The 16,713-nt window shown below is 41.1% G+C and overlaps 1 protein-coding gene across 1 annotated transcript; it reads left to right on the top strand.

The window, feature by feature from the left end:
- Positions 1-8,756: 8,756 nt before the first annotated feature.
- Positions 8,757-11,495, top strand: LOC138615076 (mucin-1-like). Its single transcript, XM_069688708.1, has 7 exons — positions 8,757-8,938; positions 9,067-9,131; positions 9,226-9,413; positions 9,523-9,836; positions 10,141-10,202; positions 10,298-10,443; positions 10,547-11,495. Exons 1-7 carry the CDS (start codon positions 8,855-8,857, stop codon positions 10,630-10,632), a joined length of 945 nt encoding a protein of 314 aa, XP_069544809.1. The 5' UTR covers positions 8,757-8,854; the 3' UTR covers positions 10,633-11,495.
- Positions 11,496-16,713: the final 5,218 nt, after the last annotated feature.

Raw genomic sequence — 16,713 nt, forward strand, 5'->3', positions numbered from 1 at the left:
TCGGACTGTAGGAGTCCCCACAAGCCTCTGTGACTGAAGAGAGTGTGGCTTTGATAAACCTTTACCAAGGAATTTTCTCAGCTTCTCTTAATATTCAATCTTGAGCACCACAAGTTTCAATTTCAGGGCTTTTGTTGTTCTGAATTTACATTTTCCTAATGTTTGTAAACTGACGTAATATTTCTATTTAATGTTTAGTATTTAAGCTAAATATTTTATTTACTTATTTTGCTAAATGTTTAAAAAAAACTGATAATAACAAATTCAATACGTTAAAAATTTAGTACCTTATTATTCAGACTAATATTCTAGAAGCCTAGTCCTGACATTTAAATAAGGCTGCATTATCAGAAAGTATTTTTTGCAAAATTCTGCATATGCACATATGGTAGTGTTACATCATATTATAGGTTAATTATTTGTTGTAATACTCACATGATAAACATGCACTAATACATATATAAATCACAGCATCATCAATGCTGTTTGATTGTCAGGTAATGTCGAGGAAGTGCTGTCAGTGCGTACTGATTATAAAGTGTTATCTATATAAAGTGTCCTTGCCTTACCTTTTTAAACAAAACGGGCAAACAGAAATACATTGATCAAGACTCTAGCAAATGAAAAACTGATAAGTCAAACAAACCTGATCTTGAAATGTAACTTGGTATTAATGTTCAGCTTTGAACTACGCCACTGACCAGAACAAACATATTCAAATCAATGAGTTTTTGCTCATTGATCATTTGCTCATTTTGTTAAACTTCACAATCTTATTTAAGTGATAAAACAGTATATCTTGTTGTATTCTTGTGTTATGAATACTGTGTTATTGATAATTAAATGCGCATGTTATAATGTTTCTTTGTATTAAAGGCAGGGGTAAAACAGACGGCAAACATCATGACAATAACAAGTCATTTTTACATTAACAAGTTAACTTTTTAGATACGTGTTTGTACCATGTGCTGTTTACAGTATTTTCATTTGAAATGTTTGCTTTAGCATGTGCAAGTCCCATCTTGGATTGAAGCTGTGTGTTTTGGTTTTCTTGTTTCATTTTGTGAAAAGTGCGTTATCAGGAAAAGTTGCAAATAAAAGCCTCAGTATCAGTTGTCTTATTATTTCCTCTTTACGAAGGAAGGACACAGGTCTGCTATAACCTTGTGTCTGTGCTGCTTTTTGGTGCCCTTTAAGAGAGTGATATGTTATATGAGTATTCAAGTTTTGGAAACAGAAAAAAAAATATCACTGAATAAATACCGAAAATAAGACACACAGATGTGTTTCTGCAAATATTAAACTAGTATTCTATCTCTGTAGTTTAAAAAAAAAAACAAGCATATACATGATAACTGGCTCATGTATAGATCTACTTTACTGTCCGGCGACTCTCATACAATATTTTTGACGAAATATTTCAGACATTACATATTAAGGTTTGATGTTTTGGTTGAACCTGTCACACAGGAAATGTGGTGCCACAAGTGCATGATGTGTTGACGTGAACTTTACAAAATTGTTAGCTTTTTAATGTCAAGTCAATGAAACCATTTGTGTTATCTGATTCATCATGAGACTATCAGGCATTTCTTTTGTTACACCTACCAACTCAGTGAATACATGACTCGAGTTGTACATACTTTAGTGTCTGCATGGAACAGAACTCACCTGGTTATTTACATGTGATTTAGTGAGAGCATATGAACCACAAACTCAGAGTGTGTGTCTGTGTGGATGTATTTGTGAAATCTGAGTCGGGACAATTCATTTATTTATATTAAGTGTTTGTTTTAGATTAGTTTAACAATTCAGCAGAAACTGTGACAAGATTCTAGGCAACACTTACGATAGTAATTCAGAAAAAAGCAACACTGCTGACAATTTCCTCATCTTAAATGTTTGAAACCAGTGTGTTGTCTGAAGGTAAGATAAAGATGGTTCTGGGGATATTTATTCTTTACGAAGGCAGGACACAGTTGGATTTAGACTTTTGCACTTGAACATATGTGATCCTTTCAGTAGTTAACATAAGTAAAATTAATGTTTTGCTTTCATTTCATGATATTGCATAAAATAGTGTTGCAGCTGCAGATTGCATATTGTAAGGGACTAACTGTTTTAAATTAAATTAAGCATTGAGCTTATAGAGGATTGGACACTCCAAAACTGACACAGTACATAGAGCTTTATATAGTCATGCATGTTTTTTTTCTGTGAGATATATTGTAGTTTGTATTATCAAAAACGTACGATGATCAGAAGAAAAAACTCTTTGAAGCGGTTAAACCGTCTCTTGTATGATGCTTTTCCAACTCTACTGCGTAAAGACAAAGGACTGTTTCAGCCTTTGTTTTGCTGGTTAATCAGGTTTGTTCAGACAGAGAGACTTGGTCAGCAAAACAAGCACACAACTAAAAAAATAAATAATTAACTTGCCAATCGGAGGCTTTATGTTCTGCACCTGGATATGTTTGCACTTATCTTTTTCCTGCCAGGGAGATCGTGATGCCCTTCTTTTAGTAAGCACATGATGAAAAGTTGAAGGGGCTCACTGCCTTTATACCTCAGTGTTTCCGCTCCAAATGTATGCAACAGCAGGTCTTCAGGGTGGAACAGAAGTCCTGTGAGCAAAACCAGACTTAGGTTGACTGACAATGAGCCCCACTTGTGAGATTGAAAAGACAAAAGGCAATATTCACTTTTATACGTGCACATTTTTTGCAGCTGGACAGCAAACAATATGTCACCAAAACTGCTTAATATTTCATCAGTTATGTGAAGCTGCATTTTTTCTTTTGGGAATGAGTGAAAGTTTCACCTGCAACTGCAGCAAGTCACAAAAAACACAGATCTGATGAGTCATCCTTTTCAAAACATTCCCACATCTAATAGAGTTTCAGGTTCGAGACATTTAGCGGAAGGACACTGCAATGTATTAATTACAGTAGATTTGAAATGGAATTAAAACCATGTGGTGTTCGTCACTCGGCTTTATGATTGTTCTTTGGTATGAAGCCATTTTACAGGAAGAGGCCTCAACCTGCGTAGGAAACGACATGGTTTATATTTAAAATAATAGCAATGATTGTATCACACCCTCAACCCACGTCATAATTACACCATGTGGCATGCTTAGTTTGTCCTGAACCGGATCGTCTCCTACCTAAAGGTATCATGGAGAGTGCCTGACTCTGAACTAGTAGCTGAAACTTCCTGCCTTAGAGTCAAGTTGCGATCAGAGGTCAGGGGCTGCAGGGGTGATTCACCTGAGGGCACAATTTGATTCAAAAAAAGACCCAAACTCGAGGCATCAGTCTGCAGTCCCTCGGTGCTTTTGTCCGTAGCTTAGGCTCCTCTCCAATCGTTCTGACTTGTATTTAATTTAATGTACTTATTCTCAGACACACTGACAGACCTGTTTTACACTATTGCATGAAAATGCCCATATGCTACTCTTTAATCTCTACTCTTAATCCTTAGGAACTGAATTGGACCAGTCTATATACACTGCTGCTATAAAGGTTGTGAACCCTTTAGAATTTTCTATATTTCAGCATAAATATGACCAAAGACATCATCGCACTTTTAACACAAGTCCAAAATGTTGATAAATAGAACTCAAATAAACCAACAAAAAAATATTATACTTGGACAGTTTTTTGTCGAGGAAAATTATTTTAGGACGTCATTCAGAAAATTCTAAAGGGTTCACAAACTTTCAAGCACCACTGTGTGTACTCTACTCTGAGTTTTTGCTCTCAAACAGCCTTAGCTTGTCAAACCTAATCTTGAAATGTAACTTGGTATTAATGTTCAGCTTTAAACTGCGCCACTGAACAGAACAAACATATTCAAATGAATTTACATGACATACAAATTTGCATGAGGCAAATCACTGACTTTGTACAAAGGAGAGGAATAAAATACATCACTGGTCATAAACAAACAGTCACAACACAGCAGTCACACAAGCACATGCAGTTCAAGTGTCTTATAAAAATGATATGTTGCAATTGTTAACTTGAAAACTCCACTGACAATCAGTGTGCATTTGAAGTAGAGACCGAAAATGTCCATGTTGTGATGATAGAATGATAAATCATATTGATATACAGTCATTCAGAAAACATGAGGAATGGAAACTTAATGCTTGATGAAACTCTTTTATGAGTATTAAACAAAAACTTCACGTTTTGTACTTTGTTTAAATGTTTAATTTTTTTGCATAATAACTCACATAACCATACATTTCATAGAAAATATTCATTTAATTCTGAAATCCTGTTCTTGCATTTCTTTCTTCTCCATTTGAACTCTCTAGACCAATATTTATTTGTTTTTTATGACTTGCACCAGCAACTGGTTCTGCAGAAAAAAGGGAGTAGGCCGTGATGTGAAGCCAAGAAACTGACGTACTAAGACTGACAGCTGATCGAGTCCTGTGATTTGGTATTGTACATCACTACGAGGCCACAACCTTCGTCATAAAACTTCTGAGACAGGTCATTATCCTTTATTCCAGTCAATATATAAAGGCCACGACAGATGTCATATCAGTTGAATGGTTTTCAGAATTACAAGTGTGGATTGGACTCAATTAAAACATTGATATATTTGAAAAACATCCACGCCACATAAAAGGAGAGAATTGATAACTCTAAGCACCTATTTTCTTCACTTTGGGTAAGTACAATTATGCACTTTTATACATTTATAGACTATGTCTATATATTTAGCTATTTATTATACCTTATTTATTACATTTTGACTGTTAACCCTTGTGTTGTCCTTGGGTCAAAATGACCCGCAGCTGTGTTCAACCAAGTTCTATTTTATTTCTATATTTTTATATTTTTTGGGATCATTGGTCATCCTTCTTTAAAGAAACCCTCACAGCCTCCTTGTCACCAATGATCCCAAAAAATATGAAAATAAAATAGAAATTGGTTGAACACAGCTGCGGGTCATTTTGACCCAAGGACAACACGAGCGTTAAACTACCATAAACACATTACAGTGAACGTAATTATTCTGGTCTCTCTAATGTAGAAACCTATGACATGTTACTTCTGAATATTTACAGATTCAAAGGAAGACAGGATGGGTGTTGGAATGATATTATCAATTTTGCTGGTGCTATCAGGTGAGCTGATTGATCAACATATTGACTATTGACTGCCATGGTACAAAATACAAAAATTAAATAAACCATTTATAGTTTATTTTGATTGAAGTGGGGCTGTAAAAAGGACTAATCAATCTGTGCAGAAGATGTGGGTCTACATATTTCCAGTTTTGACAAACAGGCAGCTGTACCAACATACAAACTGAGAAAGAGGCTGCTGTGGACAGGGTCAGCTTCAGTTCCTGTCAGAAATAACAGTCTTAGAATTGTACACCATGTTGTAAATATAGCATACCATTAAACTGATATAGATTTTTTTTTTGAGGTGGGCCTTGTGTAGGTGGCTGAAATACATTTTATTGCTGGCCCTGTCCACTTATTGCTTAGCTTCTGTACAGGAACAGCTGCCTGCTTCTCCAAACTGGTGAAACGCAGATCCCAATTAACAGCAGGTAATGCAGTGACGCTGAAATAGTCCTTCATACAATAATACAAACAAAACGAACTACCCACATCAATGCTGAAGAGATTAAGGAAGCAATGTTACTGGGGTCAATTTGAATGTTAAAGCTGTTATTACCACGATTGGTTGCACAAGCAGCTGACCTGGTAAAAAACATTTCTGTGTAGTTAATTCCCGATTTTTAGATGTGCAATAATTTTTACTGAAAAGTTTTGTGCTTTTATTTCTACACTATATTAAATGGATGTGTGCAGTAAGGAAACATTAACACTTTTTTACGACTTACTAATTAAAAAACCTGGCAAGTTTCAAAAATGACTTACTTCCTTAATAATTGCTGATAAATAAATGCTTCCCCAGCCGCTACCATTCAAGCGACAACGGTTGCTCCAGCCGCGACCACTGACGCAACAACGGTTGCCCCAGCAACTACCACTGACGCGACAACGGCTGCCACACCCGCCACCACTGACGCAACAACGGTTGCCCCAGCCGCTACCACTGACGCGACAACGGCTGCCCCAGCCGCGACCACTGACGCAACAACGGTTGCCCCAGCCGCGACCACTGACGCGACAACGGTTGCCCCAGCAGCTACCGCTGACGCCACAACGGCTGCCCCAGCCGCTACCACTGACGCGACAACGGCTGCCCCAGCCGCTACCACTGACGCGACAACGGCTGCCCCAGCCGCGACCACTGACGCCACAACGGCTGCCCCACCCGCCACCACTGACGCAACAACGGTTGCCCCAGCCGCGACCACTGACGCTGCCCCACAACCACTGCCCCAGCCAGCCTACCACTGACGCAACAACGGTTGCCCCAGCCGCTACCACTGACGCGACAACGGCTGCCCCAGCCGCGACCACTGACGCCACAACGGCTGCCCCAGCCGCTACCACTGACGCGACAACGGCTGCCCCAGCCGCTACCACTGACGCGACAACGGCTGCCACACCCGCCACCACTGACGCAACAACGGTTGCCCCAGCCTCGACCACTGACGCAACAACGGTTGCCCCAGCTACCACTGACGCAACAACGGCTGCCCCAGCCGCTACCACTGAACAACGGCTGCCCCAGCCGCGACCACTGACGCCACAACGGCTGCCCCAGCCGCTACCACTGACGCGACAACGGCTGCCCCAGCCGCGACCACTGACGCCACAACGGCTGCCCCAGCCGCTACCACTGACAGTGACAACGGCTGCCACACCCGCTACCACTGACGCGACAACGGCTGCTACCACAGACCGGCTACCACTGACGCGACAACGGCTGCCCCAGCCGCGACCACTGACGCGACAACGGCTGCCCCAGCCGCGACCACTGACGCGACAACGGCTGCCCCACCACTGACGCCACAACGGCTGCCCCAGCCGCTACCACTGACGCGACTGCCGCGACCACTGACGCGACAACGGCTGCCCCAGCCGCTACAACAACGGCTGCCCCAGCCGCTACCACTGACTGCGACAACGGTTGCCCCAGCCGCTACCACTGACGCGACAACGGCTGCCCCAGCCGCGACCAACTGACGCGACAACGGTTGCCCCAGCCGCGACCACTGACGCGACAACGGCTGCCACACCCGCTACCACTGACGCGACAACGGCTGCCCCAGCCGCTACCACTGACGCCACAACGGTTGCCCCAGCCGCTACCACTGACGCGACAACGGCTGCCCCAGCCGCGACCACTGACGCCACAACGGCTGCCCCAGCCGCGACCACTGACGCGACAACGGCTGCCCCAGCCGCGACCACTGACGCCACAACGGCTGCCCCAGCCGCGACCACTGACGCCACAACGGCTGCCCCAGCCGCGACCACTGACCACTGACGCTACCACTGACGCGACAACGGCTGCCCCAGCCGCGACCACTGACGCCACAACGGCTGCCCCAGCCGCTACCACTGACGCGACAACGGCTGCCCCAGCCGCGACCACTGACGCCACAACGGCTGCCCCAGCCGCGACCACTGACGCTACAACGGCTGCCCCAGCCGCTACCACTGACGCGACAACGGCTGCCCCAGCCGCTACCACTGACGCGACACAACGGCTGCCCCACCACTGCCCCAGCCGCGACCACTGATGCAACAACGGCTGCCCCAGTTGCTACCACTGAAGTGACAACGGCTGCCACACCCGCTACCACTGACGCGACAACGGCTGCCCCAGCCGCAACCACTGACGCAACAACGGCTGCCACAGCCGCGACCACTGACGCAACAACGGCTGCCCCAGTTGCTACCACTGAAGTGACAACGGCTGCCCCAGCCGCGACCACTGACGCTACAACGATTGCCACAGCCGCTACCACTAACGCAATAACGGTTGCGCCAGCCGCGACCACTGACGCAACAACGGGTGCCCCAGTTGCTACCACTGACGCTACAACGGTTGCGCCAGCCGCGACCACTGACGCAACAACGGGTGCCCCAGCCTCGACCACTGACGCAACAACGGTTGCCCCAGCAACTACCACTGACGCGACAACGGTTGCCCCAGCCCCAACCACTGACGCGACAACGGTTGCCCCAGCCGCGACCACTGACGCAACAACGGTTGCCCCAGCCGCTACCACTGACGCCACAACGGTTGCCCCAGCCGCGACCACTGACGCGACAACGGTTGCCCCAGCCGCGACCACTGACGCGACAACGGTTGCCCCAGCCGCTACCACTGACGTGACAACGGCTGCCCCAGCCGCTACCACTGACGCACTGACAACGGCTGCCCCAGCCGCGACCACTGACGATTGCCACAACCGCTACCACTAACGGACAACTGCTGCCCCAGCCGCGACCACCACTGACGCGACAACGGCTGCCCCAGCCGCTACCACTGACGCGACAACGGCTGCCACACCCGCTACCACTGACGCGACAACGGCTGCCCCAGCCGCTACCACTGACGTGACAACGGCTGCCACACCCGCTACAACTGACGCGACAACGGTTGCCCCAGCCCCAACCACTGACGCGACAACGGTTGCCCCAGTCGCGACCACTGACGCGACAACGGTTGCCCCAGTTGCTACCACTGAAACTACAACGGTTGCCCCAGTTGCTACCACTGACGCAACAACGGTTGCCCCAGTTGCTACCACTGACACTACAACGGCTGCCCCAGTTGCTACCACTGATCACTCATCACCTGCACCTGCAACGATCCCATCTCCTTTGACAACAACTGTGGCAATAGTAACAACAGCCACTGTGCAACCTGAAACATTTTTTAACGTCACAGTCGACATGCAAGGAGAAACCTTTACACCTGAACTCACTGACCGCAACAGCAGTCAATTCAAACAACTTGAGCAGCGAGTTATTCTGACGGTCAGTACAATTTTACACTGAATACATTTATCCTCTTGTTGGCAGTGTTTGAGAGAATTGAATATGAAGGACAAATCTTGATGTTAAAACTGTTTTCTCATGTATTCAAATTTGCTTTACTTTTGCAGTTCAATTTAATATACATCTCAGAATTTGGTGATCGGTACCTCCGCTGTTTTGTGAGAGTCTTCAGGTAAATCAGTTTTGGTGGCACTAACAATCGTTTACATAATACAATGGTTTCTTATTATTATCTGACATTTGTCTCTTTGGCTTTTATGATACAGGCCTGTTCCAAACCAAGCACGAGCAGCTGGAACTCAAGCAGACGTGGGGGTTGAATTCAATCAGACAACTCCCGTTGCTCAACTCCCACAGCAGACGGATGTTTCTGAAGCCATCATAAATGCTGTGCGTAATTCCAGCGCCAACTTCAATGTCAGCATAAATCCCGATACATTACAAGTAATTCCTGGTGAGTATTTAAAAATTGAACTAAAGTAAGTTTCAAACAAGAATAAATAATTGTTGGGGGGTTTTGACACAAATATTTATCTATTTATTTGTATATAAATGTTTTATAGCGGCCAATCCTGCATCTGTTACACCTGCGACCGCTGCACCAGCAAGTGCTGCACCTGCGACCGCTGCAACAGCAAGTGCTGCACCTGCGACCGCTGCAACAGCAAGTGCTGCACCTGCGACCGCTGCAACAGCAAGTGCTGCACCTGCGACCGCTGCACCAGCAAGTTCTGCACCTGTGCCGGCTGCACCTACAACTGTTGCCATCACAGTAACAGTTGTGACGTTCAGATCTGTTCTAGACACATTTACAACTGACTTACTGATTCCCTCATCTGCAGCTTTTAAAAGTCGAGCTTTGATGATAAAGAATCAGGTACGTCTCACATTTAAAAAAAATTCCTTTATGTTCACCTTGAAATATTCGATCGGAGCACTCAAGCCCCTTCTGATATTCAACTGTAACTATTAAATAGAAGTGCCATCAATGAGCTTTTCAAAATAATAATGTAAATTACAAAAAAGTAGTCTGTTGGACTACAATAGAATTCAAGATACTTGGTTAAATTTCCAGATGGAACTGATGACAGAGACAAATATAATTAAGCTTTACTGTGCATTTTACCTTGTATAAAAATGGACAAAGTTTTTAAAGATTACTTGTTATTTGGTTTTTGCAGCTTGAACCTGTCTTCCAATTTCAGTTTTCTTCCTTCACATCTTTGGACGTGGTAGCATTCAGGTAATAAGAATATTTTTGACTTATCCTGTTACAATTTAAGAAAACTGTTCCAAATCAAAAATATAAAACCCTAATTTTTGTTTCTCCTTTACTAGAAATGGATCTATCATCAACATCATGAACCTCAGGTTTCAAAGCACATCTGTTCCTAATAGCACTCAGGTTGCGAACACTTTGATGAATGCAAATGTCGTCGGTTTCGACATTGAAGGCAACTCCATCAACATCAATGGCATATCAAGTAAGTAATATCGAGCAATATAGAGTAATAAGTGAGCAAACTTGTCAATAACGGGACATGTTTGATAAACAATGGTGTTTCACCCTTTTGTCTGTATTCACAGCTTCAAGTGGAGTAAGCCACAAGATCAGTCTCATCACTGCATCCTTCTTTGTGCTGTTGTCATGGCGACTGTCAAGCCAGCAATAGCATTTGTGTTGACTTCCATTTGAACTGCCAGCAGAACATGACTGCCATCAGTGGTTTGAAAAAGGACTTCTTTGTCAGTAAAAATCCAGGATTCATAATTGTCATTAGTGTTGTATGGCTTCAGCTGAACTTGATGGCTATTGGCACATGGTTCATTGAATTATCACATAAATAATGAGCGAAACAATATTAAAACACTAACTATTAGCTGTGGGAAATCAGAAAATACGTGCACTGCTGATCTACATCTGTGTCTTGCTACACTGAGAACCATGGTACAACAATATGCATTTGTTTAGGTCTAATCTCCTAACAAGTAATACTGGCCACACTTGGAGAGCAAAATGGTAAATTACGTTTCAGCCTTGTTGTCTGAATGCTGTTGATGCATTCAGACATCAATGCAGATTGAGAAAACTAAATGCTTTTGTAAAAGAATTTTGGGACATTTTACAATGAAAAGGTAATTTCAAGGAAAGATTCTTTAAAATGTTGCTGTTTTACTTTGAACCTGCATCATCTCTTTTTGTAGTTTATAAATGAATATGATATTAATGTGTAGGTTTCACATCATAGCATAGTACTGCATGAAATAGCTTTGCAGCTGCACAAAGAGCATACTGTAAAGGAAACAACTGTCTTACACAAAAATAGAGCAACACATTGAGCTCATAAAGGGTTGCACATCCCAAGCCTGACCCAGTGCATGTAGTTTTACTGAAAGCACTTTTATTTATGCAAACTGTATTTATTTAATCATGAAAAGTTGTATTCTGTGAGATTTCATGTAATTTGGAAATTGTTTGTTACAAATGTCTCAATGATCAGAATACAAAATCTAAAGCACATAATAAACGTATCTATTAAACATCTTAATGCTCACGTGTCTTCATCACTCCCATCTCCTCCCTTGGATTCAACCTGGATTTGCCTGATCTTTTTGTAAATGTCCTCTGTCTCTTCCTGGCACCAAATTCAAAATCTGACTCTCTCTTTTCTTCTGTTTTCTAAAGCTTTTCCAGTGGTTGTGTTTGGGGGGGAGAGGGGAAGCTTTTTGGGCATCTATTCCAAATTCACTGTTGCTTGGTTCAAGTAGCCTTGCAGGCGCCACTGTTTTCAATCTTCGTCAAGCCTGACCACGACCTTCCTCTGGACATTTCTGGACTTTCTTAATTTCTTCTTTTGAATAGTTTATGAAAGTTATAATATTTCCTACTTCATTCTTTTAAACTCAATATCATCAAACTTGTGTTATGTCTCATGCCATCAACATAATCTGTCAGTTAGTATCTTTACATTCCCACTGGTCTGTGTGTTGACGTAGAATATAACCTGGTTATTCACATCCCTGTATGATTCTTAGATTAGCCAGGTTACTGTCCATATGTGCCTCTAAATCATAGACAGTCTGCACTAAGCAGCTGGTTTTATTAATATGGTACTTTCACTTATGACTGTCATGACCATGTTTTATAATACAATATTTACTTTAATAGCATTTTCTTTCGGGCACACACAAGTAGAGACGATGTCAGTGTGAAAGTTTGCAGCAAGAAGATTTGGACAGGATTTAGACAAACTCTGCATTCACAAGATGGCATGCAAATAGCAGAACTATAGAGGTGTGTCACATGCTAAATATATCTGAAACAGACACAAAACAACAGTTTGTTTACTGCTGCGCTGGTGTTACATAACTTAGAGCGAAACAAAGGCTACTTTCCTGCTTTGCCATCGCAGGTCCAGCACTTGTTGGGGTTTTATAGAAGGTCGTTTTGACAACTGTCATCCCAGGGTCACACATCTGAAGTGATAAGCTGCTTGTATTAAAACACCTGGATTTGCTGCTTTGTGGCATGAATGGCGTAATGTTGATCTTAGAATAGCCTCATTGTTTGTCATTACAGCATTTCTTTCGTTACACCTACCAACTCAGTGAATACATGACTCGAGTTGTACATACTTTAGTGTCTGCATGGAACAGAACTCACCTGGTTATTTACATGTGATTTAGTGAGAGCATATGAACCACAAACTCAGAGTGCGTGTCTGTGTGGATGTATTTGTGAAATCTGAGTCGGGACAATTCATTTATTTATATTAAGTGTTTGTTTTAGATTAACGATTCAGCAGAAACTGTGACAAGATTCTAGGCAACACTTACGATAGTACTTCACAAAAAAGCAACACTGCTGACAATTTCCTCATCTTAAATGTTTGAAACCAGTGTGTTGTCTGAAGTTAAGATAAAGATGGTTCTGGGAATATTTTCTACTGTTTTGTTGACCTTGTTTTTGATCCTGTCCCTTTGTGTTCTTGACTTAGCTTGGTCTATGTTCTGTCTGACTGGGGTGTTTTGTCAGGGTTGTCTGTATTTATTTGCAATTGGATTTGGCAATGATACCATATTGAACATTGCTTTATAGATTTGCACATCCCTGTTGTTCTAATTCAATATTTCAAACAAATTGTAACTATAATTTACCAAACAGAATCAGTTTTTAAGGGATGAGAAAGGTCTTTCCCTTTTAAAAGGGACTTAAAAAGGATCCAATTGTATTTGACAAAGTCTCCAGATACCTTGTAAAAAGTGGCTAAATTGGAAGTAAAATAAGTGCAGTTTTTTTCTCTTTGCAAAGATTGTACAAACAAAGTTAACAGCAGAAGTTTGGGAACAGGTGTATTTAAAGTCAGATTGATTACATGCATCTTGTATCATAGAGATCCAGATACACTGCAGTGCATGATGTACACTCTATCAAGTATGTGGTGAGGAGCTGGAAAACACCAAGTGTTTCACTGATCTCTGCTGGTTGAAAATCAGCCTTGCTGATCACAGCCAGAATCACAGCTGGGTGTGGTGGCATTTCCCCTTTGTTGTGCTCACAAAAACACCTGTCAGAGATTCAGGAGAATTGGACACACTCTGATATGTACCTGCTGCAAAAACAAAAGATCACAGTGAGAGGGACAGACATTTTTACTTTATTGATGTTCCTATTTTTTCAAAACATTAAAATGTATTTCATAAGGGATATTTATAGCATTTATTAGGCCAGTGTTTATTTGTAATTAGTTTACCCAATGCATTGTTTTCTTGACTTTTTCAGCATTTTTAAAAACATTTTTCCTTACTTTGTTCTCCTGTTTTGGAAACATGTTTACACATCCGTTTTACGAATTGATGTGCATTTTCATCATGGGGAGGGGAAAAAAAAAACACAAACTTATTCAACAAGAAATCTGATTATATTTAATAGATTCTGACTTTAAACACAAGAAGCAGTTCTATCCCTAAATGCATTGTAGCTGTGACTGTTGGTTAATCTACAGAGAAAGTGTTCATTTCCCACTTGTTCACACACCCTCTTTCTGCGCTCTGACTGTAGGAGTCGCCACAAGCCTACCCACAAGGTAACGCTTCATGATGAGCCTATAACTCATCATGAAAACATGCATGACTTATGCAATACTTCATCCATTCATATTCCATTCAATTAACTTTATTCAGGACCTCGTGCTTTAACAACTCATTAATTAAAGCATGAAGTAAGGTGAGTGTATTAACATTAATTAAGATTTATTAAGCATGGTCATTATATATTATTTGCACAAACTTGGATCCCTGGACCAAATTCAACCCACTAAAGCAGAGCCCTGAAGTGAATAAAGTACAGATATCGAACTAGAAAATGACTTAGTTAATGTTAAAGTCACCAATTACACAATTACTTGAGTAAGTTTTAAAGTAGGCTACTTGATCATTACTGTAGGCTCCTTAGTATAAGCATTGAAAGTATGTTTTGTTTTTTTGTTATTCAATGTACTCGAGTATTGAAAGTAAAAGTAAATGCTTTCATTAAAAAAACAGTCAAAGTTTTGATAAATGTGAAGTTAATTCTTATAGTATCAAAAGTAAAAAGACATGCTATGCAGTAAATGGTCCTTGTCTGTGTTTTACTCTTATGATGTTTTAGATTAGATTTACTGTTGTTATTTAGGTTGTTATTGTTTTAGCTACTTCATGTAGTTTAATCTACAGTAATGAATCATATTCCATAAATTCATCATATGTTTGTATTGTTTTCTGTTCTGTAAGTGCCACATATCTAAAAAAAAAAAAAAAAAATTCAAGAAGCCCAGAAAAACAATGCATTTCACAGCAAATACAAGTAGGGTTTTAAAACAGGATATTTATCTTAAAAAGTCAGATAATATTCTCAACGTTTAAGGGAAAATCGAATCCTTTAGTTTCTCAGAAAAACTCAAAAGCACCAAATTTGGAGGTACATGGTTTTCACTGCACGGGTATGAAAAACTGTCATCTTAAAAGTAACTGGTGACTAAAATGGAGACAAATGGAGTGGAGAAAAAGTTTTAGTACAGTTTAAGTATCCCAAATCTAATTATCTTCGTAACTAACACACTTTTAGGTGTGTTTCTATAACTACCCCACAGACATTTGTCAGACCAGTGAAACAAAGTGTTACCCAAAAAAGAAATACATTTGATCAGTTATTCCTTTCAAAGGTTTCCCACATCCAGTTGACGTTGTATTGAATTATTTCCACTGAAAGATTTAACTGCCAACTATCAATGCCAGTAGGGGTGAGATGGAATGAAAACATTGCTTTAGACGTCATTTACTTTTACAATTGCTCCCTGTTATGAAGCCATCTCATGGTCCAACCCTGTGTTATAAACAGCAATCCTTTGTCTGACGCCACGTTAAACAATGAAAGTGATGCACGCATACTGACTGAAACAAACCTAACTAGCAGGTGCGACGACATACATGGTAACATGATTCATTAAGTAAGGGATATTTAATCAAAGGTGGATCATTTATCTTTGGACAATAGGCTTTTCTTGTTATTTGTTAATGTATATGTAAGTAAGTCCATCCTGTACTTTATTGTTTGATACTTTATGTTAATTATTTTAGGTGCTCTTGTTATTTTAACCACTCCCTGGTTAATTCTAATTGACAATTAGGTTCCGTGTCATTTTAGTCTGACAAATCAGACAACCTATTCAATTTAATAGTGAAGCAACAAATTGTTCCCAGGCTGTTCTGTACATAAGGATGAATGGCTGCTGTGATGTTGTGGGTCTCGCTGTCTCTTGCAATTGTTGTCCTTAACAATGGCGAGCACATACACAATTCCTCCATCAAAAATATTACCTGATGATAAAAGCACAAGTTTTCCCTAAATTTCCCAAACAATCAAGGGGAACTGACTTGACTTTAGAGTGCATGAACCAGTTGTACTTGCCTGAAGACCAATTGAGACCAAATGCGTACAAGCGGATCCAGTCAGAGTGAGAGTGAACACAAACAAGGTCCACTGCCTCTGGGACACAGCATGTATCTTTTTTTATTACTACTAGTTTGATTTTCCTCATTTGTTCCACTAAGTGAGAGGTATCAGATACACAAACACTCAATAAGATTACTGCACTATTTTAGTATTCCAGTGCAGCAGGACACAGATGGCAATACATTTGCAGCCTTTGATTTAGAAAGCACTGTGCCAAAGGTCATTTTACTATTCCAAAAATAATGTTTATGCTGGCTTTAATTTTTTTTGTGCACATGAATGTTGAAATACCACAAACGTTTTCTCTGGAAACTGCGGCTTCCTCATACTTTCCAAAGACATGCATCTTAAGTTCAGTGGTGACTAAACTGGCCATCGGTTTGAATGCGAAGATGGTTGTCTGTCTCTGTGTGGCTAAAAAGGTTAACACATTAATCAAGCAATTGTAATGTCCAGGGTTAAGTCTCATGCTTTCTCTACTATTTCTTCTAAATGCAAAAATTACACACAATACTTGAAACTTCACTGACAATCAGATCAGTGCTGCTGGATAATTGCAGCTCCTGCTTTTTAAAGCCACTGTATGATACTGCGATTTAACTCAAACAATCGATTGCATGTGAGGAAAGAATTAATTCAGACAGGTAAAACAAAACAAAACAAAACAAAACAAAACAAAACAAAACAAAACAAAACAAAACAAAACAAAACAAAACAAAAGTCATCTTACAAAGGAAACCAGTTCTTTTCATTCAAAAGT

This window comes from Brachyistius frenatus, unplaced genomic scaffold, assembly GCF_029030835.1.
Source record: "Brachyistius frenatus isolate BFR_SWC_R1_liver_20210118 unplaced genomic scaffold, ASM2903083v1 Contig_683, whole genome shotgun sequence".
Classification (NCBI taxonomy): Eukaryota; Metazoa; Chordata; class Actinopteri; family Embiotocidae; genus Brachyistius; species Brachyistius frenatus.